At 44.6% G+C, this 25,470-nt stretch overlaps 1 protein-coding gene across 1 annotated transcript in view; it reads right to left on the bottom strand.

The window, feature by feature from the left end:
• Positions 1 to 25,470, bottom strand: part of API5 (apoptosis inhibitor 5) — a gene marked incomplete in the record, with an annotated part of 1,096,633 nt that overhangs the window by 800,235 nt on the left and 270,928 nt on the right. Inside the window, 1 exon segment of the mRNA XM_044083396.1 lies at positions 24,297 to 24,390. Coding sequence (XP_043939331.1) covers positions 24,297 to 24,390 — 94 coding nt within the window.

Raw genomic sequence — 25,470 nt, 5'->3', positions numbered from 1 at the left:
GACTATTGCTGCTGTAGCCTAAGGTATTTGGGTTTTATCCTTGTCCAAGATATGATCACAGCCCAGATTTCATAGCTTAACGGCACCTTCCACAAACCCAAACTGCCATCGACTCCCCTGAGTAATGTGTAGAGGTTGAAGTTGCCCTAGTGGAATGTGTTCTGACCCCTTGAGGGATTGGTTTCCATGGTGCTTGTAGCAGAAATGGATGCAGTGAGCTATCCATTTGGAAATTGCTTGCTTTGAAATGGCCTTGCCCTTTGCCTATGGCACAAAGCTGACTAGTAACTGGTCAGATCTCCTGAACGGCTTAGTCCTATCAAGGTAGAATCTGAGCTGTCTGTGCACATCCAAGGAGTGCAGGATCCTTTCCCCTTTATTTTGAGGATTAGGGAAGAAAGTTGGCAAATGGATAGATTGGTTTAGAGCCACTCTGGACACCACTTTAGGCATAAAGGAAGGGTTAGCCCGGAGGGAAAACCTGTCAGCATGGAAAATAATGAAGGGTCTCACAGCCATAAGAGCTTGTAGCTCAGACACTCTTCTAGCTGAAGTGATGGCCAGAAGCAAGGACGTTTTCCAAGAGAGGAATTTTAACTCTGCAGACAGTGCAGGCTCAAAATGAGGTAGCGTGAGCTTTTCCAGTACAATGTTAAGGTCCCAAGCAGGGGTGGGTGCTCTCCTTGAAGGCCTTAAGTTGTTAGCCTCTCTCAGGAATTGACTGATAGGAGGGTGAGAGAAAAGAGGTGGGTCAGTGCTGTAATGAGCCGAAATGGCAGAGGCATGGATCTTAATGGAGAAGGATAGGCCTCTGTGGAGTAGATCTGCTAAGTAATCCAGGATCAGAGACAGGGAGGGCAGAGTTGTATCCTCCCCTTTGGACTGAACCCAGGAGCAGTACCTTTTCCACTTATCAGCATAAGACTTCCTTGTACTGGGTCTTCTGGCTTCAAGGATGACATTCCGGCTCCTGCTTGCTGGTTACTGGGGAAGAATTCAAGGAATAAGCCAGGCTGCAAGATTTAGGGTTTGCAGTTGCAGGTGCAAGAGCTGTGCCCCCTTCTGAGAGAGCAGGGTTGGGTTCTGGTGTAGGTGCCAGGGTGGCACCGGAGACAGGCTGTGCAGGAGTGGGTACCAGTGCTGGCGTGGCCAGTCCAGGGCAATCAGAAAGTACAGTTTTGTACCTACCATAAATGTAGATGTCCGATAGATATGCAACTGCAGTCCTTACATATGGGTTGTCCTGCCTCAGGCAGCCCTTCGGTCGGCCGGATTCCAAAGTCTGGGTCCGGTGTCGGCTGATGTCGCCTCCTCCTTGACGTCAGAGCGACTAGGGTATAAAAGCATCAGCCGCCGCCATCTTCTTCAGTGTTTCTTGCCCCAGATGCCAGGTGCCCTCCAAGGAAGGCTAAATTTAGAGACTGGATAAAAAATTCCAGACAAGCACAACAGTAATAAACAGATACACCATAACAGATTTCCCCAGTTAATTTGAAAAGAGAAGTGGACCCGAAAAGGAGAGTTTACAGAGGGGTAGGAGGGAGGGAAAACCTGACTGTAGTTGCATATCTATCGGACATCTACATTTATGGTAGGTACAAAACTGTACTATGTCCTTCAAGAATGCAACTGCAGTCCTTACATATGGGTTGAATACCATAGCCAAGCTGGGGGTGGTAGGATCCAAGATAAAGATGGTGTAGCTAAAATGCCCTGCAGGACTGCCGAAGCAAAGCCTGCTCGGGATCTGGAATATAAAGGCAGGTTGTAGTGTTTGGAAAATGTATGCACGGAGCTCCATGTAGCAGCTTCTAGAATGTCCTTTGTAGCCACCCCTCTTAGAAAGGCTGTGGAGGTGGCTATAGCTCTGGTGGAGTGTGGCCTGATATTGGCTGGCACACCTTTTCCATGGAAAGAGTAACAGAATCTGATGCAGTGTCCAATCCATTTTGAAATTGTTTGTTTGGAAATTGCCTTTCCTTGTACTCCAGCAGCGTAAGCTACAAATAGTTGGTCAGACTTTCTGTTGGCTTTTGTTCTGTCCAAGTAGTAGCGCAATTGTCTGTGTAAGTCCAAAGTGTGCAGTAGCTTTTCTCCGTTATTTTGAGGATTGGGAAAGAAGGTAGGCAGGTGAATTGTTTGATTTAGAGACACCCTGGATATCACTTTTGGCATGAATGAAGGACTGGTTCTTAAAGAAACTCTGTTCTGATGGAAAATGAGAAATGGAGGTACTGCCATGAGGGCCTGTATCTCCGAGACTCTTCTTGCTGAGGTAATTGCCAACAGGAAAACTGTTTTCCAGGAGAGAAATTGCAATTCTGAAGATGCTGCTGGCTCAAAAGGAGGAAGAGTTAATTTTTCCAACACGAAGTTGAGGTCCCATGCAGGCACTGGTGGTTTTCTGGGAGGTTTGATATTCTTTATCCCTCTTAGAAACTGTCTTAGCAAAGGATGCGAAAACACAGGTGGATCACTGTTGTATTTTGCTGAAATTGCTGAAGCGTGTATTTTTATGGAAGAATATGAAAGGCCATTATGTAGCATTTCTGCCCAGTATTCTAGTATCTGTGGGATGCTCATTACTGATGCATCCTGACCCTTGTTGGCATTCCAGATGTTGAATCTCTTCCATTTGGCTGAGTAAGTTTTTCTGGTGGAAGGTCTGCGTGCTTCCAGTAAGATCTCTTGAACTTTCTTGGAGAGAGAGATATGGGGAGAAGTCATGGAACCCTCCAAGCTTGTCAGCTGCAATGTTTGCAGGTTGGGATGAACCGTCCTGTAATTGTGCTGAGTCAGAAGCAGAGGCCATTGAGGCAGAGGCCACGGCTTGGTGCGAGTTATGCTTCTTAGTAGTGGATACCAGTGCTGTCTTGGCCAGTCTGCAGCTATCAAAATGCCTTTCGGTTGTTCTGCTTTGATCTTCAGTAACACCTTGGTCATTAATGGTAGAGGTGGGAATGCATAGATTGTTAGAGAGTTCCAGCTGAAGGAGAGAGCATCCATTCTCCAGGCTTGAGGATGGTGTGTCCTCGAACAGAACTTCTTCAGATGATGATTAAGGTGTGAGGCAAAGAGATCTATGTCCGGCCTCCCCCATGCATGAGTTATTCGTGAAAACATGTCTGGATGCAGCATCCATTCGTGCGGGTCCAAGATGTTTCTGCTTAGACTGTCCGCCAGAACACTGTCCTTGCCTGGAACAAACTGGGATTGCAACTGTATGTTCAGTTTCAGGGACTTTTCCCAAAGAGTCATTGTTAGCCTGCAGAGGGGGTATGAATGAGTGCCTCCCTGTTTGTTTATGTACCACATAACAGTAGTGTTGTCTGTCTTTATTAGCAGTTGACCTTGCTGAAGAAATTTTCCGAAGGCCTCGATAGCATGAATCACTGCAAACATCTCTTTTTGATTGATGTGTAGATGCACTTCCTGGGGTGCCCATTGCCCTTGAATGCATCTGCCCTCCATGTGCGTCCCCCATCCATGATCCGAGGAGTCTGTTGTAATGGTTTGGCTTATTTGAGGTTTGTTGAAAGACATGCCCTTGTTTAGCTGGCTTGCTTGTGCCCACCACAAAAATTCCTTTTGTAGACATGGAATGAGTGGAATAATTGCTTCTAAGTTGTGGCTGTGTTGAGACCATAAACTTTTTAGGTACCATTGTAGTTTTCTCATGTGTAGTCTTGCCAGTGGAATCAGAAGAATGCAAGATGCCATGAAACCCAGGGCCTGCAGGATTTTCCTTGCAGTCATCTGGGTGTGCTTTGCTAGGCTTTTGAAGTAATCTGGTAATTGTTCTTGTTTTTCTTCTGTGAGGAAAGCCAGTTGTGAGTTTGTGTCCAGTTTGGCTCCTAGAAAAATTATTTGTTGGGATGGCAGTAGTCTTGATTTTTGAATGTTGACTGTGTATCCCAAAGCCTGTAGTGAATGACATAGTTCAAGTTTCTTATCAAGGCTTGCTTGCTGTCCGCTTGTATAAGGCAGTCATCCAGGTAAGGGTATATTTGTATCCCCTGGAGTCTGCAGTGTGCAATTACTGATGCCAGGCATTTCGTGAATACTCTGGGCGCAGTAGATAAGCCAAAAGCAATGCTGAGAATTGATAATGCTCTGACCCTGCAAGAAATCTGAGGTATCTTCTGCAACTGTGTCTGATTGGGACATGCAGGTATGCCTCCTTGAGGTCCAGAGTAACCAGCCAAGACCCCTTGCCCAGCATGGGAAGAAGTTGCTGTAATGTCAGCATTTTGAATTTTGGCACAATGAAAAAAGTGTTTAGAGCGGACAAGTCCAGTATAGGTCTCCATTGCTTTTCTTTTCTTGGAACAAGGAACAGTCTTGAGTAGAATCCCTGGCCTTGTTCCGGAGTAGGAACCTTTTCTATTGTTTTGATTTTTAGTAACTTTGAAACTTGTATGAGTGCCTCTGCCCTTTGATTTTGTGGCAGGTTTGGCATGCCTTGTCTTGTTGGTAAGGTATGGAAGTGGAACCTGTAACCTTTGTCTATTATGTCCAGAATCCATTTGTCCTTTGATAAAACGTGCCAATTTTTTGAAAATAAGGATAATTTTCCACCTAAAGGTGCTTCTCTTTGAGCCTTGGTCGGCGGTGTCAAAATCAAGTCATTGTGATTGTCCCTGTGGAGCAGTAGAAGCCCCTGCTCCACTTCGATTAGACGGTTGCCATTGGCGGCCCCTGTAGGAGCCTCGGTATTGCCCTCTACCTCGAGCACGCCTGTTTTTTCCCCTTTGGAACTTGTCAGTGTCTGGAAAGGACCAATTCTTTGAAGGCCAATTCCTGCTGAACCTTGGTGGCTGAACCTGGAGGAAATCTTTGACAGTTTGTACTGATTTAGCCTTTTCCTCAATTGATTTCAACACATCCTGAGCATTAGCACCAAATAGCTTGTGTTTTTCCAGAGGTGCATCTAGAAGCTTTACTTTAACATGATCTGGCAATGCCTGTTCTTTCAACCAAGCATATCTACGTATGACGGCCCCCGTCATAGCTGCCCTACATGAAGCTTCCAATGCATCATAACCACACTGAAGAAAATGATTGCTAACCTGCTGAGTATTATGAACCAAATCCTGCAAGGCCTTTCTATCTAAAGGCTCAGGAGAGGCTAACTTTTTCTGCAAATCATCCATCAAGAAATCCTGATACTGAAACATATGAAAAAGACAGATAAGTGCCCTCATGGCAAGGGTGGTTGAGGTATAAACTTTTTTTACCCCCACCTCTCCAGGGACCTAGATTCCCTGTCTGCGGGCAAAAGATTTTTGGCCGTGGAAGTGGCCACTCCTTTGGGCCCCTGCGAAATAGTTTCTAGATCAACAGAATGGGCCTTAAAGAGATGCTTATGAGTTTCAGGAACCCTGTACTATCTGTCTGGCTTGACAGGAGCAGGAGGGAGAGAATCAGGAGAAGCACTCGAGTCTGAGTACACATCATCCAATATATCTAACACTGGAGGAATAGCTAAAGGCCTGTGCTGGGGTAACTTGAGGAAAGTACGAAGCCTTTTCCTGGAGTCGGAGAAATCCTGGCCCTGCCACTGAAAGTGCTCTCTCATGGAGTGGAGAATTTCCCCAAAAGAAATATCCTCAGGAGGAGAGGCAGAGGGAATAGATTCATCAGCATCAGAATCCTCGTAGGCCTGGAAGGATTCTTCCTGGGAATCTGAATGGCCTGAGTCACCAGAGGCTTCATCTGAGGAAAAGGTATCTGTCTGCTCAACCCTAGGCCTTTTGTCTGCAGGCAGCTGAGAACCTCTGTCTGGATGAGCCCGAGAGCCTCTGAGTAAAGAAATTAGATCTGCAGCTAGAGTCATGATCTGTTTATCTGAAGTGGGGCCCTGGGAAAAAGATTTAGGAGGGTGAGACTTAGTCTGGCTGGCAGCCTTAGCACATGTGTAGGCCTTGATGGACATAAACACCTGAGGCCTAGCTGCCCCACGTGCAGGAGTAACTTTGTCCACCGGTATGTCAGGCAAATCTTGGGCTTCGGTTTCAGGAGGAAAATCAACAACCGGCACCGGGGAAGCCTCTGGGACCGAATTGCGCGGTAAAGCGGTGTCGGTCTGGAGCGGTTGAATTACCGCCTCCGAAGAGACCGATGCACTCGCGGTAGGTTTTGGAAATATGTGTTGTCGGTTGTTCCGACGGCATGATATAGGAGTAATTTCCCCCAAAAAAGTCTTCAGCAAATTCTGCCCTGCGCCTGAGTGTGCGCTTATTGAAGCAAGCACAGGCCGAGACGTCGTGGTCTGGGCCAAGGCAGGGAAGGCAGTAAGAATGGAAGTCCTTATGAGGTATTTGTTTACCACAAGACAAACCGTTATTAACTTTTGCAGTTTTATCTGACATCGGCTGAGGCAAGAAAAGGTTCCCCAACGGGGTACTTAGATTTTTGATGACTTCGGTAACTGGAAACACAGGAGCTGGCCAACCGGCACTTGCGAACTGCTTCTGCTTCGGGCACCATGCGGCAAGAAAGACTGAAGAAGATGGCAGCGGCTGATGCTTTTATACCCCAGTCGATCTGACGTCAGGGAGGAGGCGACATAAGCCGAAGCCGGACCCAGACTTTGGAATCCGGCCGACCGAAGGGCTGCCTGAGGCAGGACAACCCATATGTAAGGACTGCAGTTGCATTCTTGAAGGACATCTGCCCTTGGTCTGTCCTGTCTTATCTTGAGCAATACTCTTGAGAGAAGGATCAGAGGGGATAAGGCATAGAATGAGAAATTTACCCACTGGAAGGATAGGGCATCCACTTTCCAGTCCTGTTGCGAGGTGTCCTGGTGCAGAATTTGCTGACCTGGTGATTGCAGGAGGTGGCAAAGAGATCCACCTCTGGGGTCCCCCATTTCTGAATCAGAAGGTTGAAGATGCTGGGATCCAATTGCTACTCCTGTGGGTCTAGGAGATTTCTGCTTAAGTCTTCTTCCAGTGAGTTTAGTTTGCCTGGCAGGAATTGAGCATGCAGGTGGACCTGCATGTCCAAGGCCGTGTGCCACAGGGCCATGACTAGTCTGTGGAGTGGGTAAGAATGGGCCCCCCCCCTGCTTGTTGATGTACCACATAATTGTGGTGTTCTGTTTTTATTAGTAGGTGTCCTGTAGAGATTAGGGATCTGAAAGCTGTCAGGACATTCTGCACAGCTAGCATCTCCTTTTGGTTGACGTGCAGATGAATTTGACTTGGGCTCCAGTGTCCCTGAATGCATTTGCCGTCCAAGTGTGCTCCTCAGGCATAGTCTGATGCGTCTGTGGTTAGGGTCTGGGGTGGCTTGGGGTTGAGTAAAGGGCAGTCCCTTGTTGAGGTTGCATGCCTCTGCCCACCAAAGAAACTCTGTCCTTAGACAGGGAATGACTGTTTCCAGGTCTTGAGAATGTTGGCACCAAAGGCTTTTTAAGTACCACTGAAGTTTCCTCATATGCAGTCTTGCATATGGAATTAGCAGTATACATGAGGTCATGAACTGTAGGGCCTGCAGAATTTTTCTTGCGGATAGCTGGGTTCTGGTGGCCATTTGTTTGAAGTTGGCTATCAGACAGACTTGTTTTTCTGAACTGAGGAATGCCATCTGGGATACGTCCAAGCTTGCTCCCAGGAACATAATCCTTTGACTGGCAACCAGTTTTGATTTATTTTCATTGATGGTGTATCCCTGGGAAGTAATGAGGCTTTTTACAAATGTCAGGTGCTGCAACAGCAATTCCCGACTGTCTGCCTGAATCAGGCAGTTGTCCAAGTACGGGTAAATTTGGATATTTCTCTGCCTGCAGTATGCAACAGCAGGAGCCAAGCATTTTGTGAATACTCTGGGGGCAGTGGATAAGCCAAAGGGAAGTGCATTGATCCGGTCCTGGTGAGCATTTTGAATTTTGGTACCACCAGGAAGGTGCTGAGGATTGAAAGATCCAGGACTGGGCACCAAGAGCCCTCTTTTCTGGGTACCAGGAAGAGTCTGGAATAGAATCCTTGACCTATCTGTTCCACTGATGGATAGCAGGGATAGAACTTGGTTTTGAGCCTCTGCCCACTGGTTTGGCGGAAGATCTGGGAACCCTCTTGAGGTTGGCAGTGAGTGGAAGTAAAATATGTACCCCTGGGATACAATGTTGAGGACCCATCGGTCTTGTGTGATGGACATCCAGTTCTTTGCATGAAAGGCATGTTTTCCTCCCAGGGGCACAAGTAATTGGGCAGAGATGGGGAGTGGAGTGGGGAAGTCATTGAGTTTTTTCCACAGGGAAGTGGTTTAACACTCCCTGCTTTGGGGGTGGGGGCACTCCATTGCTTAGATCTCTGCATACCCAGAGACTGTAATCTGGGTGGTCTGTTTCCCCTTGGTCTGGTTTGAGATGGCCTGGAGGGGGCTGGAAAGGACCAGTGTTTGGAAAGGCAATGTCTACTGAATCTAGGTGATTGTACTTTTAAAAAATTCTTTAGAAGTCTGCATAGACTTAGCTTTTTCTTCCATCTTTTTAAGAATCTCTTCTGCTTTAGTGCCAAACAAACTGTCCTTGTTCAAAGGAGCATCTAGTAACTTTGATTTGACATGATTTGACATGGTCTGGCAAGGTGTGCTCCCTAAGCCAAGCATGTTCTTCTCAGTATGGAACCAGTGACTGCTGTCTGGCAAGATGCCTGGAGGACGTCAAAGCCACATTGCAAAGTATGCTTGCTGACTTGGCTTGCAGAGTGCATAAGCTCCTGCAATCCTTTATTTTCTGCAGTCTGTAAAGGTTGTCATTTTTTGTTTAATAAGTTCCATAATATGTTGCTGGTACTTCAGCATGTGAAAAGTACAGTTTTGTACCTACCATAAATGTAGATGTTCGAGTGTACACCCTGCTGCAGTCATCACACTTGGGTTAGCCTGTCGTCAGGCGGTCCCGCAGTCGGCCGGAATTCCAAAGTCTTGGTCCAGTGTCAGTTGCTGTCGCTTCTTCCCTGACGTCAGTGCGCCAGGGGTATATACACTGCATCCGACGCCATTTTATTCAGTTTTTCTTGCCCCAGATGTCAGGTGCCCCCAAAAAGGGTGGTCAGTAATTCGTACCAAATTAAGCAATTTTTGCACAAACACAAAATCCCCCCAGCTATAAGCAAATACATCAGGAAGATATTGTAGAGATTTAGCCAGTTAGATCAGAGGGGATGGAGGGAGGGTAACCTGGACTGCAGCAGGGTGTACACTCAAACATCTACATTTATGGTAGGTACACAAAGTACAGTTTTGTACCTACCATAAATGTAGATGTTAGAGTGCTAATACAGCTGCAGTCATACCAGATGGGTTCTCCTGCCGTCAGGCGGGTCCTCGGTCGGCCGAATTCCAAAGTCTAGGTCTGGCGTCGGTTGTCGTCGCTGCTTCCCTGACGTCAGTGCGACAGGGGTATAAAAGAACCAGCCGACGCCATTTTCTTCAGTTTTTCTTGCCCCAGATGTCAGGTGCCCCCAGAAGGAAGGCGAAACATAAATTTATGTAGTAAAGCAAATGCAATATAATCAAAAAACAGTAGTTGCAAGCAAATACACCATAAAAGAATACCCCAATGAGGTTGCATGAGGAGGTGTTAGCCATAAGGCCTGCCCCAAGAGGGGAAGGAGGGAGGGAAACCTGGACTGCAGCTGTATTAGCACTCGAACATTTACATTTATGGTAGGTACAAAACTGTACTATGTTCATCGTGCATACAGCTGCAGTCATAACAGATGGGTAGAATCCCAAAGCTAATAAAGGGGTGGTAGGCACTAAGTGGAACTAGGTGGAGCCAGGATGCCCTGCAAGACTGCAGTGGCAAAGCCCGCTCTAGTTTTGTAGTATACTGGTAGGTGATAGTGCTTGCAGAAAGTATGTACAGAACTCCAAGTGTCTGCTTCCAAAATATCTTTGGTAGGATCCCCCCTGAGGAAAGCAGCAGAGGTAGCTGTGGCCCTTGTGGAGTGAGATCTGATGCCTGTAGGTACAGTTTTACCATGAAAAGAGTAACAAAAGCGTATGCAATGGGCTATCCATTTTGAGATTGTCTGTTTGGAAATAGGCTTCCCTTGAGCCCCTGTAGATTAGGGTAAAACATAATTAACTGGATAGCCTGATTCAAGGCTACCCTGGATACTACCTTTGGCATAAATGAAGGATTGGTTCGTAAGGAAACTCTGTCCTGATGGAAAATGATGAAAGGCTGCACAGCCATGAGGGCTTGTAGTTCCGAAACCCTGCGTGCTGAGGTGATAGCTAGAAGGAAGGCTGTTTTCCATGACAAATATTGCAGATCTGTTGAAGCAGGTGGCTCAAAAGGAGGCAGGGTTAGTTTTTCTAGAATGAAAATTGAGGTCCCAAGCCGGTACTGGTTGCTTCCTTGGGGGTTTTATATTCTTAGCCCCTCTGAGGGACTGTCTTAAGAGAGGGTGAGAGAATAAAGGAGGATCAGTGTTGTACTCTGCAGAAATGGCTGAGGCATGGATTTTGATGGAGGACAATGAAAGTCCACTGCTTAGCAGCTCGGCTAGGTACTGTAGTATTTGAGGTAAATTCAGTATTCCAGGATTCTGACCCTTTTTCTGATTCCAGACACAAAACCATTTCCATTTTGCGGAGTAGGCTTTTCTAGTAGAAGGCCTTCTGGCCTCCAAAATGACATCCTGCACCTCCTTGGAGAGTAGGGTCTGCTGTGAATTTAAGGAATTCTCCATGCGGCTAGATTGAGTGTTTTCAGCTGACTGTGAAGAGTTTTGAAGTTGTGCTGAGTCAGTAGAAGAGGCATTAGAGGCAGGATCCATGGTGGGGAATGCGTCAGGCTCCTCAGGAGTGGGTACCAGTGTTGTCTTGGCCAGTCTGGAGCAATGAGAACCATCTTTGGTCTGTCTGCTCTGGCTTTTAATAGAACTTTGGCCAGCAGTGGAAGAGGTGGAAAGGCATAAACCGTCATTGTTGTCCAACTGAAAGAGAGTGCGTCCACTTTCTAGGCCTGTGGATGAAAGGTCCTTGAGCAAAATTTTGTTAATTGGTAATTTCTGTGGGTGGCAAAGAGATCTATGTCTGGCCTTCCCCATGCTTGAATTATCATTGTAAAAACTTGAGGATGCAACTTCCATTAGTGTGGATCTGTCATATTTCTGCTCAGGTTGTCTGCCAGTGTATTTTCCTTCCCTGGCAGGAATTGTGCTTGAAGTTGGATTTGCAATTCGGGAGCCGTGTTCCAAAGGGACATGGCTAGTCTGCACAGGGGATATGAATGAGTTCCTCCCTGTTTGTTTATGTACCACATCACTGTGGTGTTGTCTGTTCTTATCAATAGCTGCCGTGGATGCAGTAGGTCTTTGAAAGCCATAATAGCATTTATTACTGCTAGTATTTCCTTTTGATTGATGTGTAGGTGCTTTTCTTTTAGTGAACATTTGCCCTGAATGCACCGATCTGTCATGTGCACCCCCCCCAGGCATAGTCCGAGGAGTCTGTTGTGATGACTTGATTTGCTTGAGGCTTGCAGAATGGGAGACCTATGTTTCTTTGGCATGCTTGAGCCCACCACAGAAATTCCTTTTGAAGACATGGAATCAGTGGTATTATTGTTTCCAAACTGTGGCTGTGTTGAGACCATAAGTTTTTTAGGTACCATTGATGTTTCCTCATATGTAGCTTTGCACATGGGATTAGCAGGATGCAAGATGCCATGAATCCCAGAGCCTGCAGGATTTTCCTTGCAGTCAGCCTGGTGAAGGTTGCCAGTTTTCTGAAGTATTGAGTTAATTGCCCTTGTTTCTCTGGCGTGAGGTAGGCCATCTGGGTGTTTGTATCCAAGCTGGCACCCAGGACAATTATTGTTTGAGAGGGTATTAGTCTTGACTTCTTTTTGTTGACTGTGTATCCTAGAGATTTCAACAACATTATTACAAACGCCAGGTGTTTCAGAAGAGTGTGTTTGCTGTCCGCTTGGATCAGGCAGTCGTCCAGATATGGGTATATTTGTATCCCATGAAGTCTGCAGAAGGCAATTACTGATGCCAGGCATTTCGTGAACACTCTGGGCGCAGTAGATAAGCCAAAGGGCAATGCAGAGAATTGATAATAGGATGAACCTGCAAGAAATCTGAGGTATCTTCTGCAATCTTGTCTGATTGGGACATGCAGGTATGCCTCCTTGAGGTCCAATGTCACCAGCCAAGACTCCTTCCCAGCATGGGAAGAAGCTGCTGTAATGTGAGCATCTTGAACTTTGGTACGAGTAAATATGTGTTTAGGATGGATAGGTCCAAAATAGGTCTCCAATCTTTGCCCTTCCTTGGTACCAGGAATAGTCTGGAATAAAAACCTTGACCCTGTTCTTTTGCAGGTACCTCTTGAATAGCTTTCATGTCCATGAGATCTGAATTTGTTTCTGTGCCTCTGCCCTTTGATTGTGTGGCAGGTTTGGCATGCCTCTCATTTTTGGAAGGGTGTGAAAGTGGAATCTGTAGCCTCTGTCTATAATGTCCAGGATCCATTTGTCTTTTGTGACAATATGCCAATTTTTCGAAAATAATGCCAGTTTTCCGCCTAAAGGTGCGGCCATTTGAGCCTTGCTTGGCATGCAAAGGGGAAAGTCATTGGGTCTGCTTTCTGAATGGCTGTGAACTATCCTCACCCCCTCTTGGTGTAGGTGTTTGCCATTGTCTACCTCTAAATGATCCTTGAGATTGCCCTCTACCTCTCGGGCGCCTGTATCTACCTCTTTGAGGTCTGTCTGTGGCTGGAAAGGACCAATTTTTGGAAGGCCAATTTCTACTGAAACGAGGCAGTTGTACCTGTAGGAAATCTTTCACTGTTTGCATTAATTTTGCCTTTTCCTCCATTTTCTTTAATACCTCCTCAGCTTTAACACCAAACAATACATCTTTTTGAAGAGGTGCATCTAGTAATTTAGCTTTGACATGATCTGGTAAGGTTTGCTCTTTGAGCCAAGCATGTCTACGTATGACTGATCCTGTAACAGCAGCTCTACAAGAGGCCTCTAAAGCATCAAAACCACATTGCAAGGTATGTTTACCCACTTGCTCTGCACTATGCAACAAATCCTGCAACTCCTTCAAGTCTGGTTGTTCAGGTTGTGACATTTTGCTTTTCAACTGAGATAACAAAAACTGTTGATACTTTAACATATGGAACTGACAGTTTAATGCCCTCATGGTTAAAGTGGCCGAGGTGTATACCTTTTTCCCCACCTTTCTAAAGCTCTGGAATCTCTCTCTGAAGGTAATGGATTTTTGGCAGTGGAGGCCTTAATTCCCTTGGGACCCTGTGAAATAGTTTCTGGGTCAGCTGCATGGCTTTTGTATACGAATTGGTGTGAATCAGGCACCCCGTAATACCTGTCAGGCTTGACTGGAGCTGGAGGTAAAGAATCTGGGTTAAGGCTGGCCTCTGAATACACATCATCTAATATGTCTAAGACAGGAGGTATAGCCAGAGGCCTGTGCTGAGGGAGCAAGAGGAAATCCCTGAGCCTTTTCTTGGAGTTTGAGTACTCTTGGCCTTCCCAGTGGAAGTGTTCCCTCAAGGTATGCAAGGTTTCCCCAAAAGAGTAATCCTCAGGGGGGAGACAGAGGGAATGGACTCCTCTGCATCAGAATCTTCGAAAGGGGAGTAAGAATGTTCCTGGCCCTCAGAATGTTCTGAAGTAATGCAGGCCTGGTCCGAGGAAAGGTATTCCTCCTCCACTCTGGGCCTTTTGTCTGTGTGTGGGGGGGGGGGGTTGAGAATCCCTGATAAGAGTAATCAAATCCTCAGCCATTTTGAGCATCTGCTTTTTAGGCATGGGGCCTTGAGAGAGGCCCTGTGGAGCTTGTCTTTTAGAATGCATAGCTGCTTTAGATTTAGTGTAAGCCTTAATGGAAAAAGAAGAAGGCGGCCTGAAGACACCTTGAGAGGTGGCAGGCCTGTCTGAACTCTGAGTTTCCCCACCAAGAGTGACTTCGGTATCTGTAGTCGGGGTGTGGGCCGAAGAGCCTGCCACCTCGGGCACAGAAGATACCGCTAATGAAGTGTCATCGGTAGTCAGGGGCTGCGTAGGCGCCTCACTGAGAACCGGAGCACATGTAGTCGGCTTCAGCGTGGTGTCGGTAGAAGTCGTGGACCTCGTATGTCGGTCCTCGTCTTTACATAGTTTACTCAAAATTGGAGTCGGAGTATCCAACGACATGTTGTAATTAAACTTTTTGCCAAAATAGTGTTGGGCAAACTCCGCCCGACGCTTAATAGTGCGTCTGTTGAATGTAGCACAAAAACGACAGGCCGAGACATCATGGTCAGGGCCTAAGCAAGGTATACAGAGGGAATAGAAATCCTTATGCGGTATTTGCTTCCCACATGAAATGCAATTATTAACTTTGTCTGACATCGGTCTGAGGCAAGAAAAGTTTCTAACGGGTACTTAGCTTTCTAGAAGTCTTCGGTTGAAAAATATTCGTAATCTCAGGAGCTGGCCGACCGGCACTTGCGAACTGCTTCTGCTTCGGGCACCGCGTGGCAAGAAAGACTGAAGAAAATGGCGTCGGCTGGTTCTTTTATACCCCTGTCGCACTGACTTCAGGGAAGAAACGACGACAACCGACGCCGGACCTAGACTTTGAAATTCGGCCGACCGAGGACCCGCCTGACGGCAGGAGAACCCATCTGTTATGACTGCAGCTGTATGCACGATGAACATCTGTACTATGTTCATCGTGTTACCCTGCTGCAGTCATCAAACTTGGGTAGAATCCCAAAGCTAAGGATGGGTGGAGGAGTCAGAGTTAGAGGAGGCTAGGAGGCCCTGCAGAACTGCAGTGGCGAAGCCAGCTCTAGTCTTAGAGTAAAGTGGTAAGTGATAGTGTTTGGTAAAGGTGTGTACTGAACTCCAAGTTGCAGCTTCCAAAAGCTCCTTGGTTGGAACCCGCCTGAGGAAGGCTGTAGATGTAGCAGTTGCCCTGGTAGAGTGGGGCCTAATGGTAGCAGGAACTGGTTTTCCATGATGGGTATAGCAAAAATGAATGCAATGTCCTATCCATTTGGAAATGGTTTGTTTTGATATAGCCTTCCCTTGTGAAGCTGTAGCATAGGATACAAAGAGCTGGTCAGATTTTCTGAAAGCCTTAGTTTTATCCAAGTAGTAACGAAGTTGCCTGTGAATGTCCAAGGAATGCAGGAGTCTTTCTCCTTTGTTCTGTGGATTTGGGAAGACGGTGGGTAAGTGGATGGTTTGATTTAAAGCCACACTGGAAACCACCTTAGGCATGAAGGAAGGATTAGTTCGTAGAGAAACTCTGTCTTGATGGAAAATGAGGAAAGGTTCCACTGCCATTAGTGCCTGCAGCTCTGAGACTCTTCTAGCTGAAGTTATTGCTAGCAGCAGGGCAGTCTTCCATGATAGAAACTGTAGATCTGCAGATAAAGCTGGTTCAAAGGGAGGTAACATAAGCTTTTTCAGAACAAAATTGAGGTCCCATGTTGGTGTAGGTGCTCTCCTGGGGGGCCCAATGTTTTTTGCCCCTCTGAGGAACTGCCTTAGAAGTGGATGTGAAAATAAGGGTGGATCTGTTTTGTAGTGGGCTGAAATAGCTGATGCATGGATTTTAATGGAAGAAAAAGAAAGTCCTTTGTGCAACATCTCAGTTACATACTGTAGAATCTGAGGCATGTGAGGCTGAAGTGTGTTTTGGCCTTTAGCTTGGTTCCAGGCGCAAAACCTTTTCCATTTGTCCGAGAAGGCCTTCCTGGTGCTGGGCCTCCCAGCTTCCAGAATAACATCCATAACTGCTTGGGAAAGAGGAGCTGGCTGGATGCTTAGGCGATTTGCCATGCAGCCAGATTTAAGGTTTTGAGCTGGCTGTGAAGAATCTGATTGTTTTGCTGTGTGAGAAAATGGGCAATTTGTGGTAAAATCCAAGGTGGGCCCTGGGCCATATTCCTCAATATTGGGTACCAGTGCTGGCGTGGCCAGTCTGTGGCTATGAGTTTCAGTCGTGGTCTCTCCTTTCTGACTTTCAGAAGCACATTTGTGAGGAGAGGCAATGGAGGGAAGGCATACACTGTCAGGTTTTTCCAAATGAATGAGAGTGCGTCCACTTTCCAAGCTTGATAGTGAAGTGTCCTTGTACAAAATTTTGTTAGCTGATAGTTTTGAGGACTGGCAAATGGGTCTATGTCTGGAAGGCCCCATTTTTGAGTTATCATTGCAAATACTTGTGGATCCAGTTTCCACTCGTGGGGATCCATGATGTTTCTGCTGAGGTCGTCTGCCAACGTGTTCATTTTTCCTGGCAGGAATTGAGCTTGTAACTGAACTTGGCAAGCCAGAGCTGTGTTCCACAAGGTCACTGCTTGCCTGCATAGAGGATAGGAGTGTGTACCCCCTTGTTTGTTTATGTACTACATTACTGTGGTGTTTTCTGTCCTTATTGTAAGTTGTCCTGGATGTACTAGATTCTTGAAGGCTGTCAGAGCATTCTGTACAGCTAGCATCTCTTATTGATTGATGTGCAGATTCCTTTGATCTGCAGTCCATACGCCTTGAACGCACTGTCCTGCCATGTGTGCCCCCCAGGCGTAGCCCGATGCATCTGTTGTCATAGTTTGCCTGGCTGAGAGCAAGGTGAAAGGCTAACCCTTGTTGAGGTGACATGCCTGTGACCACCATAGAAACTCCTGTTGTAGGCAGGGAATAAGAGATATCATTGTGTCCAAGCTGTGGCTGTGTTGAGACCATACGCTTTTTAGGTACCACTGTAATTTCCTCATATGCAGCTTTGCAAATGGTATTAGTAGTATGCAAAATGCCATGAAGCCCAAGGCCTGCAGAATTTTTCTTGCAGGTAGTTGGGTCTTTGTTGCCATTGTTTTGAAATATTGAGTCAGTTGTAGTTGTTTGTCTGGCATCAGATAAGCCTTCTGGGCCGTTGTATTCCAGCTGGCACCCAGGAATGTCATATTTTGTGAGGGTACTAGTTTTGATTTCTTTTAGTTTACATTGTACCCCAGGAAACTTAGAAGATGTTTTACAAAAGCCAGATGTTGTAAGAGAATGTCCTTGCTTTCTGCTTGGATGAGGCAGTCGTCCAGGTATGGGTATATCTGAATTCCTCTTTGTCTGCAGTATGCAATTACTGGTGCCAGGCATTTTGTGAAGACCCTGGGCGCAGTAGATAAGCCAAAGGGCAGTGCAGAGAATTGGTAATGGGTTGAACTTGCAATGAAATGGAAGTATCTTCTGCAACTTTGTCCAACAGAGGCATGCAGGTATGCCTCCTTGAGGTCCAACATTACTAGCCATGCTTTCTTGCCCAACATGGGAAGAAGCTGCTGTAGTGTTAGCATCTTGAATTCGGGTACTTGTAAGAAGGTTATTATACCACACAAAGGAAAACTCCGTTGCAACTTTGTAGAAAGCTTTAATCCAACAAGATGTAGTTACATCCAGTAACACAAGAAACACACTGCTGTTCTCTTCTCTAGCGCCTCGGCAAATAGCCTTTACAGAGTAAATAGTTCACTAAACTGAACAATTAGCCTCCCTTTTAAACATCTACTATCATACATTAATTACTTCTAATTATTCAATCAACCATCTGATTCATTTTTTAAAAGAAGAAAAAAAGTAGAAAAAATAAAATGCATAAAACGCTGTATTTTTAACAAACACTAATTACAACAAACTTTTCCATGAGCAGACATTATTCAAACCATTAGGTTTGAGTGTATTAAATTTTAATATAAAATATAATTCCTTTTTCCTTTATATTTGTTTTATGGACTTATCATTTAAATACTTTGTATTCTCAATACTATCCAACACTGAGACTTTCAAATTCTCCACCTTACCCCCATGATACTTTTGAAAATGCCCTGCCAAAGGGCTGGTTTCCTTGTTTTTTAAAATATCCCTAACATGTTCCTTAATCCTACAAGCCAATGTTCTTTTGCTCTCCCACATAGAACTTTTTGCAAGTACATTCAATTCCATATACTACCGCCGTAGAATTACAATTATATATTCCCTTAATTTCAAATGTAATATCATTAATTCGATGAAATTGTTTTACAATAAACTTGCAAATGGTACATTTCCCACATCTTTTTGTTCCCTGTTCCATAACTTGTGACGACATTGGCAAACATGCCATTTTAAACCTACTATGTATCAAGAAATCTTGTATATTTCTTCCCCTCTTGTAAGAAAAGACTATATTCTTATTTGTTAAATGATCTACTTCTTTTTGTAATAACTTCCAACTATTTAAAACGTGCTGTTTAACACTATTTGAGGCTATAGAATATGTGGAGACAAAATATACATTCTCTTTGCTGTCTTGTGATGTTTTCCACATCCCCTCAGCATAATACTTTCCGCATTTTTTAACTTTATCTAAACTCTGCTTTATATTATATTGGTCATAACCCCTTTCTTTAAATTTATTGCAACTTAATATAAGTTCCTTTTCTTTGGTATTAAGATTACTACACAATCTATTTACCCTATTCAACTCTGTATAGGGAATAGCTTTCATAATATGCAAAGGATGATGGCTACTGCCATGTAATATGGAACCACTACCTTGAAATTTCCTATGTATTTGATATTCTAATTTTTGCCCTTTATTACCTATTATTGAAATATCTAAATATTGCACTTTTTGGCCTTTTTGTAGCCCATCAAACTTAATATTCATTACATTATCCTGTATTTCAGTTAAAAATTTATCTAGTTCTTGTTGCCCCCCTTGACAAATGAACAATAAATCATCAATGTAACGGTAATATGTATGTACATATTTGTTGAAAAAGGCATTAGTATATATATGTTTGTTTTCAAAAAATCCCATAAATACATTTGCATAGCTCGGGGCAAAGGCTGCCCCCATAGCCGTGCCCTGCTTCTGTTTATACATGGAACCATTAAATTCAAACATGTTGTTGGTTAAACATATATCAAACAATTCCAATACATAATCCACCGTGCATTTTCATTACCCATAAAGTGCTTAATAGCCATCTTTCCATCTTCATGCCTTATGTTAGTATACAGGCTCACTACATCTATTACTACAAAATACATATCTGCCTTCCAACATATATCCTTTATCTTTGATATGAAATCAAAGACATCCTTGATATAAGATGGTAATTTACAAACAACAGGCATCAAATACAGATGTAAAAACTTGGAAATGTTTTCCAAGTACCCATTTGTCGCTGACACTATAGGACGTCCTGGTGGTGGAAAGACATTTTTGTGTATTTTTGGGATGCAATAAAAACATGGCATTCTCGGAGTATTAATATTGAACTTGTCTTTTACATCCTTATAGGAAAAATAATGTAGTCTATAGCCTTTATCAATAATATATTCATACTTTTTTTGTGCCTCATTGTACTCTTTCATATCTATTAATTCATATATATTTTCATTTTTCAAGTGTTCATAACACATTTCTAGATACTGATTTACATTTAATATGACCAATTTCCCTCCTTTGTCAGAAGGTTTAAATATTATCTTGTCATCTCTGCTTAAGGCATTCAAACACTTGTAAGAAGGTGTTTAGAATTGAAAGGTCCAGAATTGGTCTCCAGGCATTGTCCTTTCTGGGAACTAGAAAGAGTCTTGAGTAAAATCCTTGGCCTTGCTCTCGTGTAGATACCAGCTGAATGGCTCTCATGTCCATGAGAGCTGTGATTTGTTTTTGTGCCTCTGCCCATTGATTTTGTGGCAGGTTTGGCATTCCTCTTTTCATTGGCAAGGTGTGAAAATGGAATCTGTATCCTCGTGAAATTATGTCTAGGACCCATTTGTCCTTTGTGACAATGTGCCAGTTGTCTGAAAAAAGTGCGAGTTTTCCTCCCAAGGGTGCTGCCAAGAGTGTTGCTTGGCCAGGTGAGGTGCAAGTCATTGAGTTTGCCTTCTTGTAGTTTGGGACCTGTCTTCTCCTCCCTTCTGTGTTGCAGTGCCCCATTGTCGAGGCTTGTATTGGGCTTGTGGTTGTCCTCTGCCTCTTGGACATCTGTATTTACCCCTCTGTGGTCTGTCAGTAGCTGGAAAGGACCAATTTTTTGTTGGCCAATTTCTGCTGAAGCGAGGGAGTTGTACCTGTAGAAAATCTTTGACTGTCTGCATAGATTTTGCCTTATCCTCCATTTTCTTTAAGACTTGTTCTGCTTTAACTCCAAAAAGAACATCCTGCTGTAAGGGAGCATCTAGACGCTTTGCTTTAACATGGTCAGGCAGAGTTTGTTCCTTTAACCAAGCATGCCTACGTATAACAGACCCAGTGACAGCTGCTCTGCAGGAAGCCTCCAAAGAATCAAACCCACATTGTAAAGTATGTTTGCCCACCTGTTCAGTTGCATGCAACAGATCCTGCATTTCTTTTAATTCAGACTGTTGAGGGAGTGTGCTAATTTTTTTTTAAACTGAGACATTAGAAATTGCTCATATTTTAGCATGTGAAATTGGCAATTTAGTGCCCTCATAGCTAGAGTGGCTGAGGTGTAAACCTTTTTCCCCCACCTGTCTAGTGCTCTGGATTCCCTTTCAGAGGGTACAGGATTTTTTGCCATAGAAGCCTTAGCCCCTTTGGGACCCTGTGAGATAGTCTCTGGATCAGCAACAGGGCTTTTATAAAGGAATTTGTGGGAATCAGGCATTCTATAGTATCTGTCAGGTTTGGCTGGAGCAAAAGGCAGAGAATCTGGATTCAAACTGGCTTCTAAGTAAACATCATCCACAATGTCTAAAACTGGGGGGATGGCAAGTGGTCTGTGCTGGGGGAGTAAAAGAAACTCTCTGAGCCTTTTCTTTGAGTCAGAGTAGTCCTGATCTTCCCAGTGAAAATGTTCCTTCATAGTGTGTAAAGTTTTCCCAAAGGAGTAGTCTTCAGGGGGAGAAGCTGAGGGAATAGAATCCTCAGCATCAGAATCTTCATAAACGGGAGAAGGAGTAATCTTGGTCCTCAGAGGAGCCTGAGGAAATAGACACTTGATCAGAGGAGGCATAATCTTCCTCTTGTCTAGGCCTTTTGTCGGGTGGGGGTTGGGAACCCCTGATTAAAGAGATCAAATCTTCAGCCATTTTGAGCATCTGTTTCTTAGGCAAGGGGCCTTGAACTGGAGACTGAAGTGCAGTCTTTTTAGGTTTAATAGGAGTCTTAAGCTTAGGATACGTTTTTATGGTGAGCGTAGTCGGTCTGAAAACACCTTCAGAAACCGAAGGTGTTTCTGTAGCACCATCTCTTTCGGCAGTGTCGTCGGTAGAGGCTAAACAAAATGGCTGCGTCGGCCTAGCACTCTCCGCCAAAGGCTCCGAAGTGGTCTCTGGTTCCAGATCTGCGATAGTCAGGGGCTGCGTAGGAGCCTCGCTGAAGACCGGTGAACCGGAGACCGGTCCAGCCGAGGCTTCGGAGTCTGGCTTGGATCTAGGCTGCCTGTCCTTATCCTTGCGTTTTTTGTGCACGCCGATAGTCGGTTGCTCCGACGGCATTGCGTAGTTAAATTTTCTACCGAAGTAGTGTTGTGCAAAATCAATGAGTCTTTTTATAGTACGCTTATTAAACCTAGCACAAAAACGACAACCAGTGACGTCGTGGTCTGGGCCTAGGCTAGGTATGCAGTAAGAATGAAAATCCTTATGAGGTATTTGCTTCCCACAAGAAATACAATTATTAACTTTTTCTGACATCGGTCTGAGGCAAGAAAAGTTTCCCCAATGGGGTACTTAGCTTTATTGAAGACTTTGGATCTGAAATTCGACTTCAAAAATCTCAGGTGTCGGCCGACCGGCACTTGCGAACTGCTTCTGCTTCGGGCACCGCGCAGCAAGAAAGACTGAAGAAAATGGCGTCCGATGCAATATATATACCCCTGGCACACTGATGTCAGGGAAGAAGCGACAGCAACTGACGCCGGACCAAGACTTTGGAATTCCGGCCGACTGCAGGACTGCCTGACGACAGGATAACCCAAGTGTGATGACTGCAGCAGGGTAACACGATGAACATCTGACAATTTAATGCCCTAATAGCAAAAGTAGCAGAGGTATATACCTTCTTACCCCATCTGTCCAAAGGTCTGGAATCCCTGTCCGAAAAGGTGGGATTCTTAGCTGTAGTTGCCTTGATACCTTTAGGCCCTATGGGAAATTATCTCTGGGTCAGCAGTAGGATTCTTGAAAATAAATATGCGAGTGTCAGGTACTCTTGCAGTACCAGTCTGGTTTCCTAGGGGCAGGGAGCAAAGTATCAGGAGTAAGACTGTATTCCATGAAAAAATCATTAACAACCTCCAAGACAGGGGGTATAGTTAAAGGCCTGTGCTATGGCAAACCTAAGAATTCGCAGAGTCTCTTTTTGGACTGGGGATAGTCTTGGCATTCCCAGTGGAAATGCTCTCTTAAGGTATGTAAGGTTTCACCAAAAAGAAAATCCTCTGGAGGGAAGGCAGAGGGAATGGATTCCTCTGCACCTGAATCCTCATAAGCAGTTAAGGACATGTCTTCATAATCAGATACCTCAGTGTTATCAGACTCCTGGGTCTGTTGAAGCTGCAGGGGACTGGTCTCTTTTCCTCTTAGCAGGAGAAGGCGGACTTCCCCTAATCAGCGTAATAAGGTCTTCAACCATTCTAAGCATTTGTCTTTGAGGCATGGGTGGATGTGCATGCACTTTGGTCACCGGTTTTCCAGGCGTAGCACGTACTCTAGGCCTGATAAACTCGGTAGTTTTAGATAGAAAAGAAGTAGTCAGTTTGAGTCGAACATCGGTAGTGTGAAAAACTACCTCAGAAGCCGGTGCCTGCACAGCAGCTCCGGACCCATCCAAGGTAGAGACATCCGCAAGTTCCATAGTCAAAGAGCAGCCTCACAAGACACAGGACTTCGAATGGGTCTCGGTAGAGGCCTGTGAATCCATAGAAATGGGCCATTACGGGCTGCGAAAGTGCCTCACTGAGTACCGGTGAATTGGCAACTAGCTTAGCAGAAGCATCGTCGGCAGCTTTGGACCTATGCTGTCTATCTTTATCCTTACGCTTTTTCGGAATATTAGTAGTCAGATGGCTTACCGAAGCCATTTCGGAATACGGAGATAGAGAGCAAAAGAATTTAGCAACAATAAGAGCCTGACGACGGATGGTTCGGGCGTTGAACAAAGCACAAAACCGACAGTGAGGTACGTCTTGGTCTGGACCGAAACAGGTGGCGTAGTAAGAATGAAAATCTCTGTATGCTATTTGCTTTCCACGGGCAAGAGAATTGTTACCTTTTCCTGACATCGGTTAGAGCAAGAAAAAAAGGATCCTCAACAAGGTACTTAGCTTTATAAGACTTCAGGATTATTCAATTTGTAATCGAAAATTCAGGTAGCGGCCGACTGGGCTCCTCGGCAAGAAAGATTGATGCAATGGCATCAGCTGCTTGTTTTTATACCTCTGATGACTTGACGTCAGTACTGGAGCGACAGCAACCAACACAGAAATACTAAGTCTCTGGTATTCGGGCCGACTGAGGGCTACCAGCACTCAGATAACTCAAGTGTGATGACTGCAACAGTGAAACACAAAGAACATCTTATGGTTTCCAGTCAATCTGTTATGGGGTTATCAGACCAGGAGATAAAACATTACTAATGGCAATTGAAAAATTTCCAAGAAATACAGACAAGGTACCCAACTGGGTAACAGAAGGTAAATATAAGTCATTCTCTTGAGAATGTTTTCATTGCATGAAAGAACTGGCAAGTACAGAAAGCTGATTTACTAAGGCAGTGCCAATGGCAATACAGGTTTCACAGGTAGTTACTTGGCACACACTCCAGAAAATGGGACCTATACCAAATTTCCAACTATCCCAAAGCAATGTCTGGTTAAGTGACTTTCTGAAGGTCCACATGGCAAGCAACTGAAGGTGGAAAGATTCAAACACAGTACCCTTGACAAAGGAAGTAGCTCATTAACAAATCAGAGCTTTAGTCCTCTACAATAGCAGCCAGATACACTAGGGGCTAGTTTAGAAACTCGTTAATAGCTGATTAACCAAACCACGGACTGTGTGTTACTCTCATCTATACTACGACTAGGGATGTCTGTATTAGATCAGATGATCATAAACATCAACTAAAACAAACTGAACTCCAGTTAATTAATAAGACAGACTGCGTAGCTCAGTTTTTTTTTTAAAGCACCATGTTTCAAAGTCACACTAAGTAACTCAAGTACAAACTGAATGGTGTGAAATCTATGAAAGTTAGGCAGCAAAGACAACGGTTATACTATACCTGACTGCAAAAGCTGTGTCAGAATATCTGCCACTCTAGGAAGATTTTCTCCTGTTGCAAACTGTGGCAATTCCTTAATTGCTTGGCGACGTATCTGTAGCATTAAAAAACAATGATTTAAATGACTTCACTCCTAAAGTTCCAGCAGATTTATCAGTTATCAGCATTCAAATAACATTTAATACGCCCTCCCTAAAACTACAAGCGAGCACAGAATCCAATGCACATATAGTAAACAGTTCTATCTCTTGCTGGAAAACAGAGCAGTATAGAAGCTCAACAGCAGCAGAGGAAGAATGACACAAAACCATCAACATTCTTAAGGTCTGTCCAGTTTTCCCCACAAACTAAAACATTCCTTAACAAATATGTGATGTATTCACCATAATAATACATCTTTGAGACTTGCTTATCCAGATGCAGGAGCAAAAAAACCACAGACACGAGCGCACACAGACATGTGCGCACACACAGACCGGCGCACACACACACATACGAGCGCAGCCGGCACACAGAAGACGCACATAGATCCATGTGCGCGCGCGCACACACACACGCGCGCACACACCTGCCCCCAGAGCATTCTCCAGTACCTTTCACTATGAGAAGGCGAGATGAAACATCCAATTATACTCTGACAACTTCACATGAAAAACAGACCAGTAATAAAATGGGCCACTAATAAAAGTCCTCCGTCACAAGAAGGTACATAAAGAAAATGAGAGGAATGTGCCCTGCAACTAGACGTTACATCTTGAAGCTGCACTGTTATAATTGCTACCTCTCAAAAATACAGTTGCATAAGTAAACTTACCATAGTGGTAGATGACTGCAGTAGCCGTACACATATGGGTTATATTCTGCCAGGAATATAAACAGCTGGCTATCTTGTAAAGCTTCAGGGCACCTTCCACAAGTTCAAACCATAGACATCTCATGCTGAGCTGCCTAAAAACACAGGTTTGAGCACCAAGCATAAAGGCAAGCTGAAATGGCCTGAGTGGACTTGGCTTAAAAAAAAAATTACACACATATAACAACCTGCAAAACAACATACTCAAAAACAAAGAGAGGTGGAGGGAGGCCACGGCTACTGCAGTAATTATCATTTAAACATCTACAGTTATAGAAGGTTTACTACACAACTGTACTATGTTCATCATATCGATTACAG

The sequence above is a fragment of the Protopterus annectens genome, chromosome 9.part0 (assembly GCF_019279795.1).
Source record: "Protopterus annectens isolate FY-2018-M chromosome 9.part0, PAN1.0, whole genome shotgun sequence".
Taxonomy (NCBI): domain Eukaryota; kingdom Metazoa; phylum Chordata; order Ceratodontiformes; family Protopteridae; genus Protopterus; species Protopterus annectens.
The sequence above is the reverse complement of the archived record's forward strand: the minus strand, read 5'-3'. Positions and strand labels throughout refer to the sequence as shown.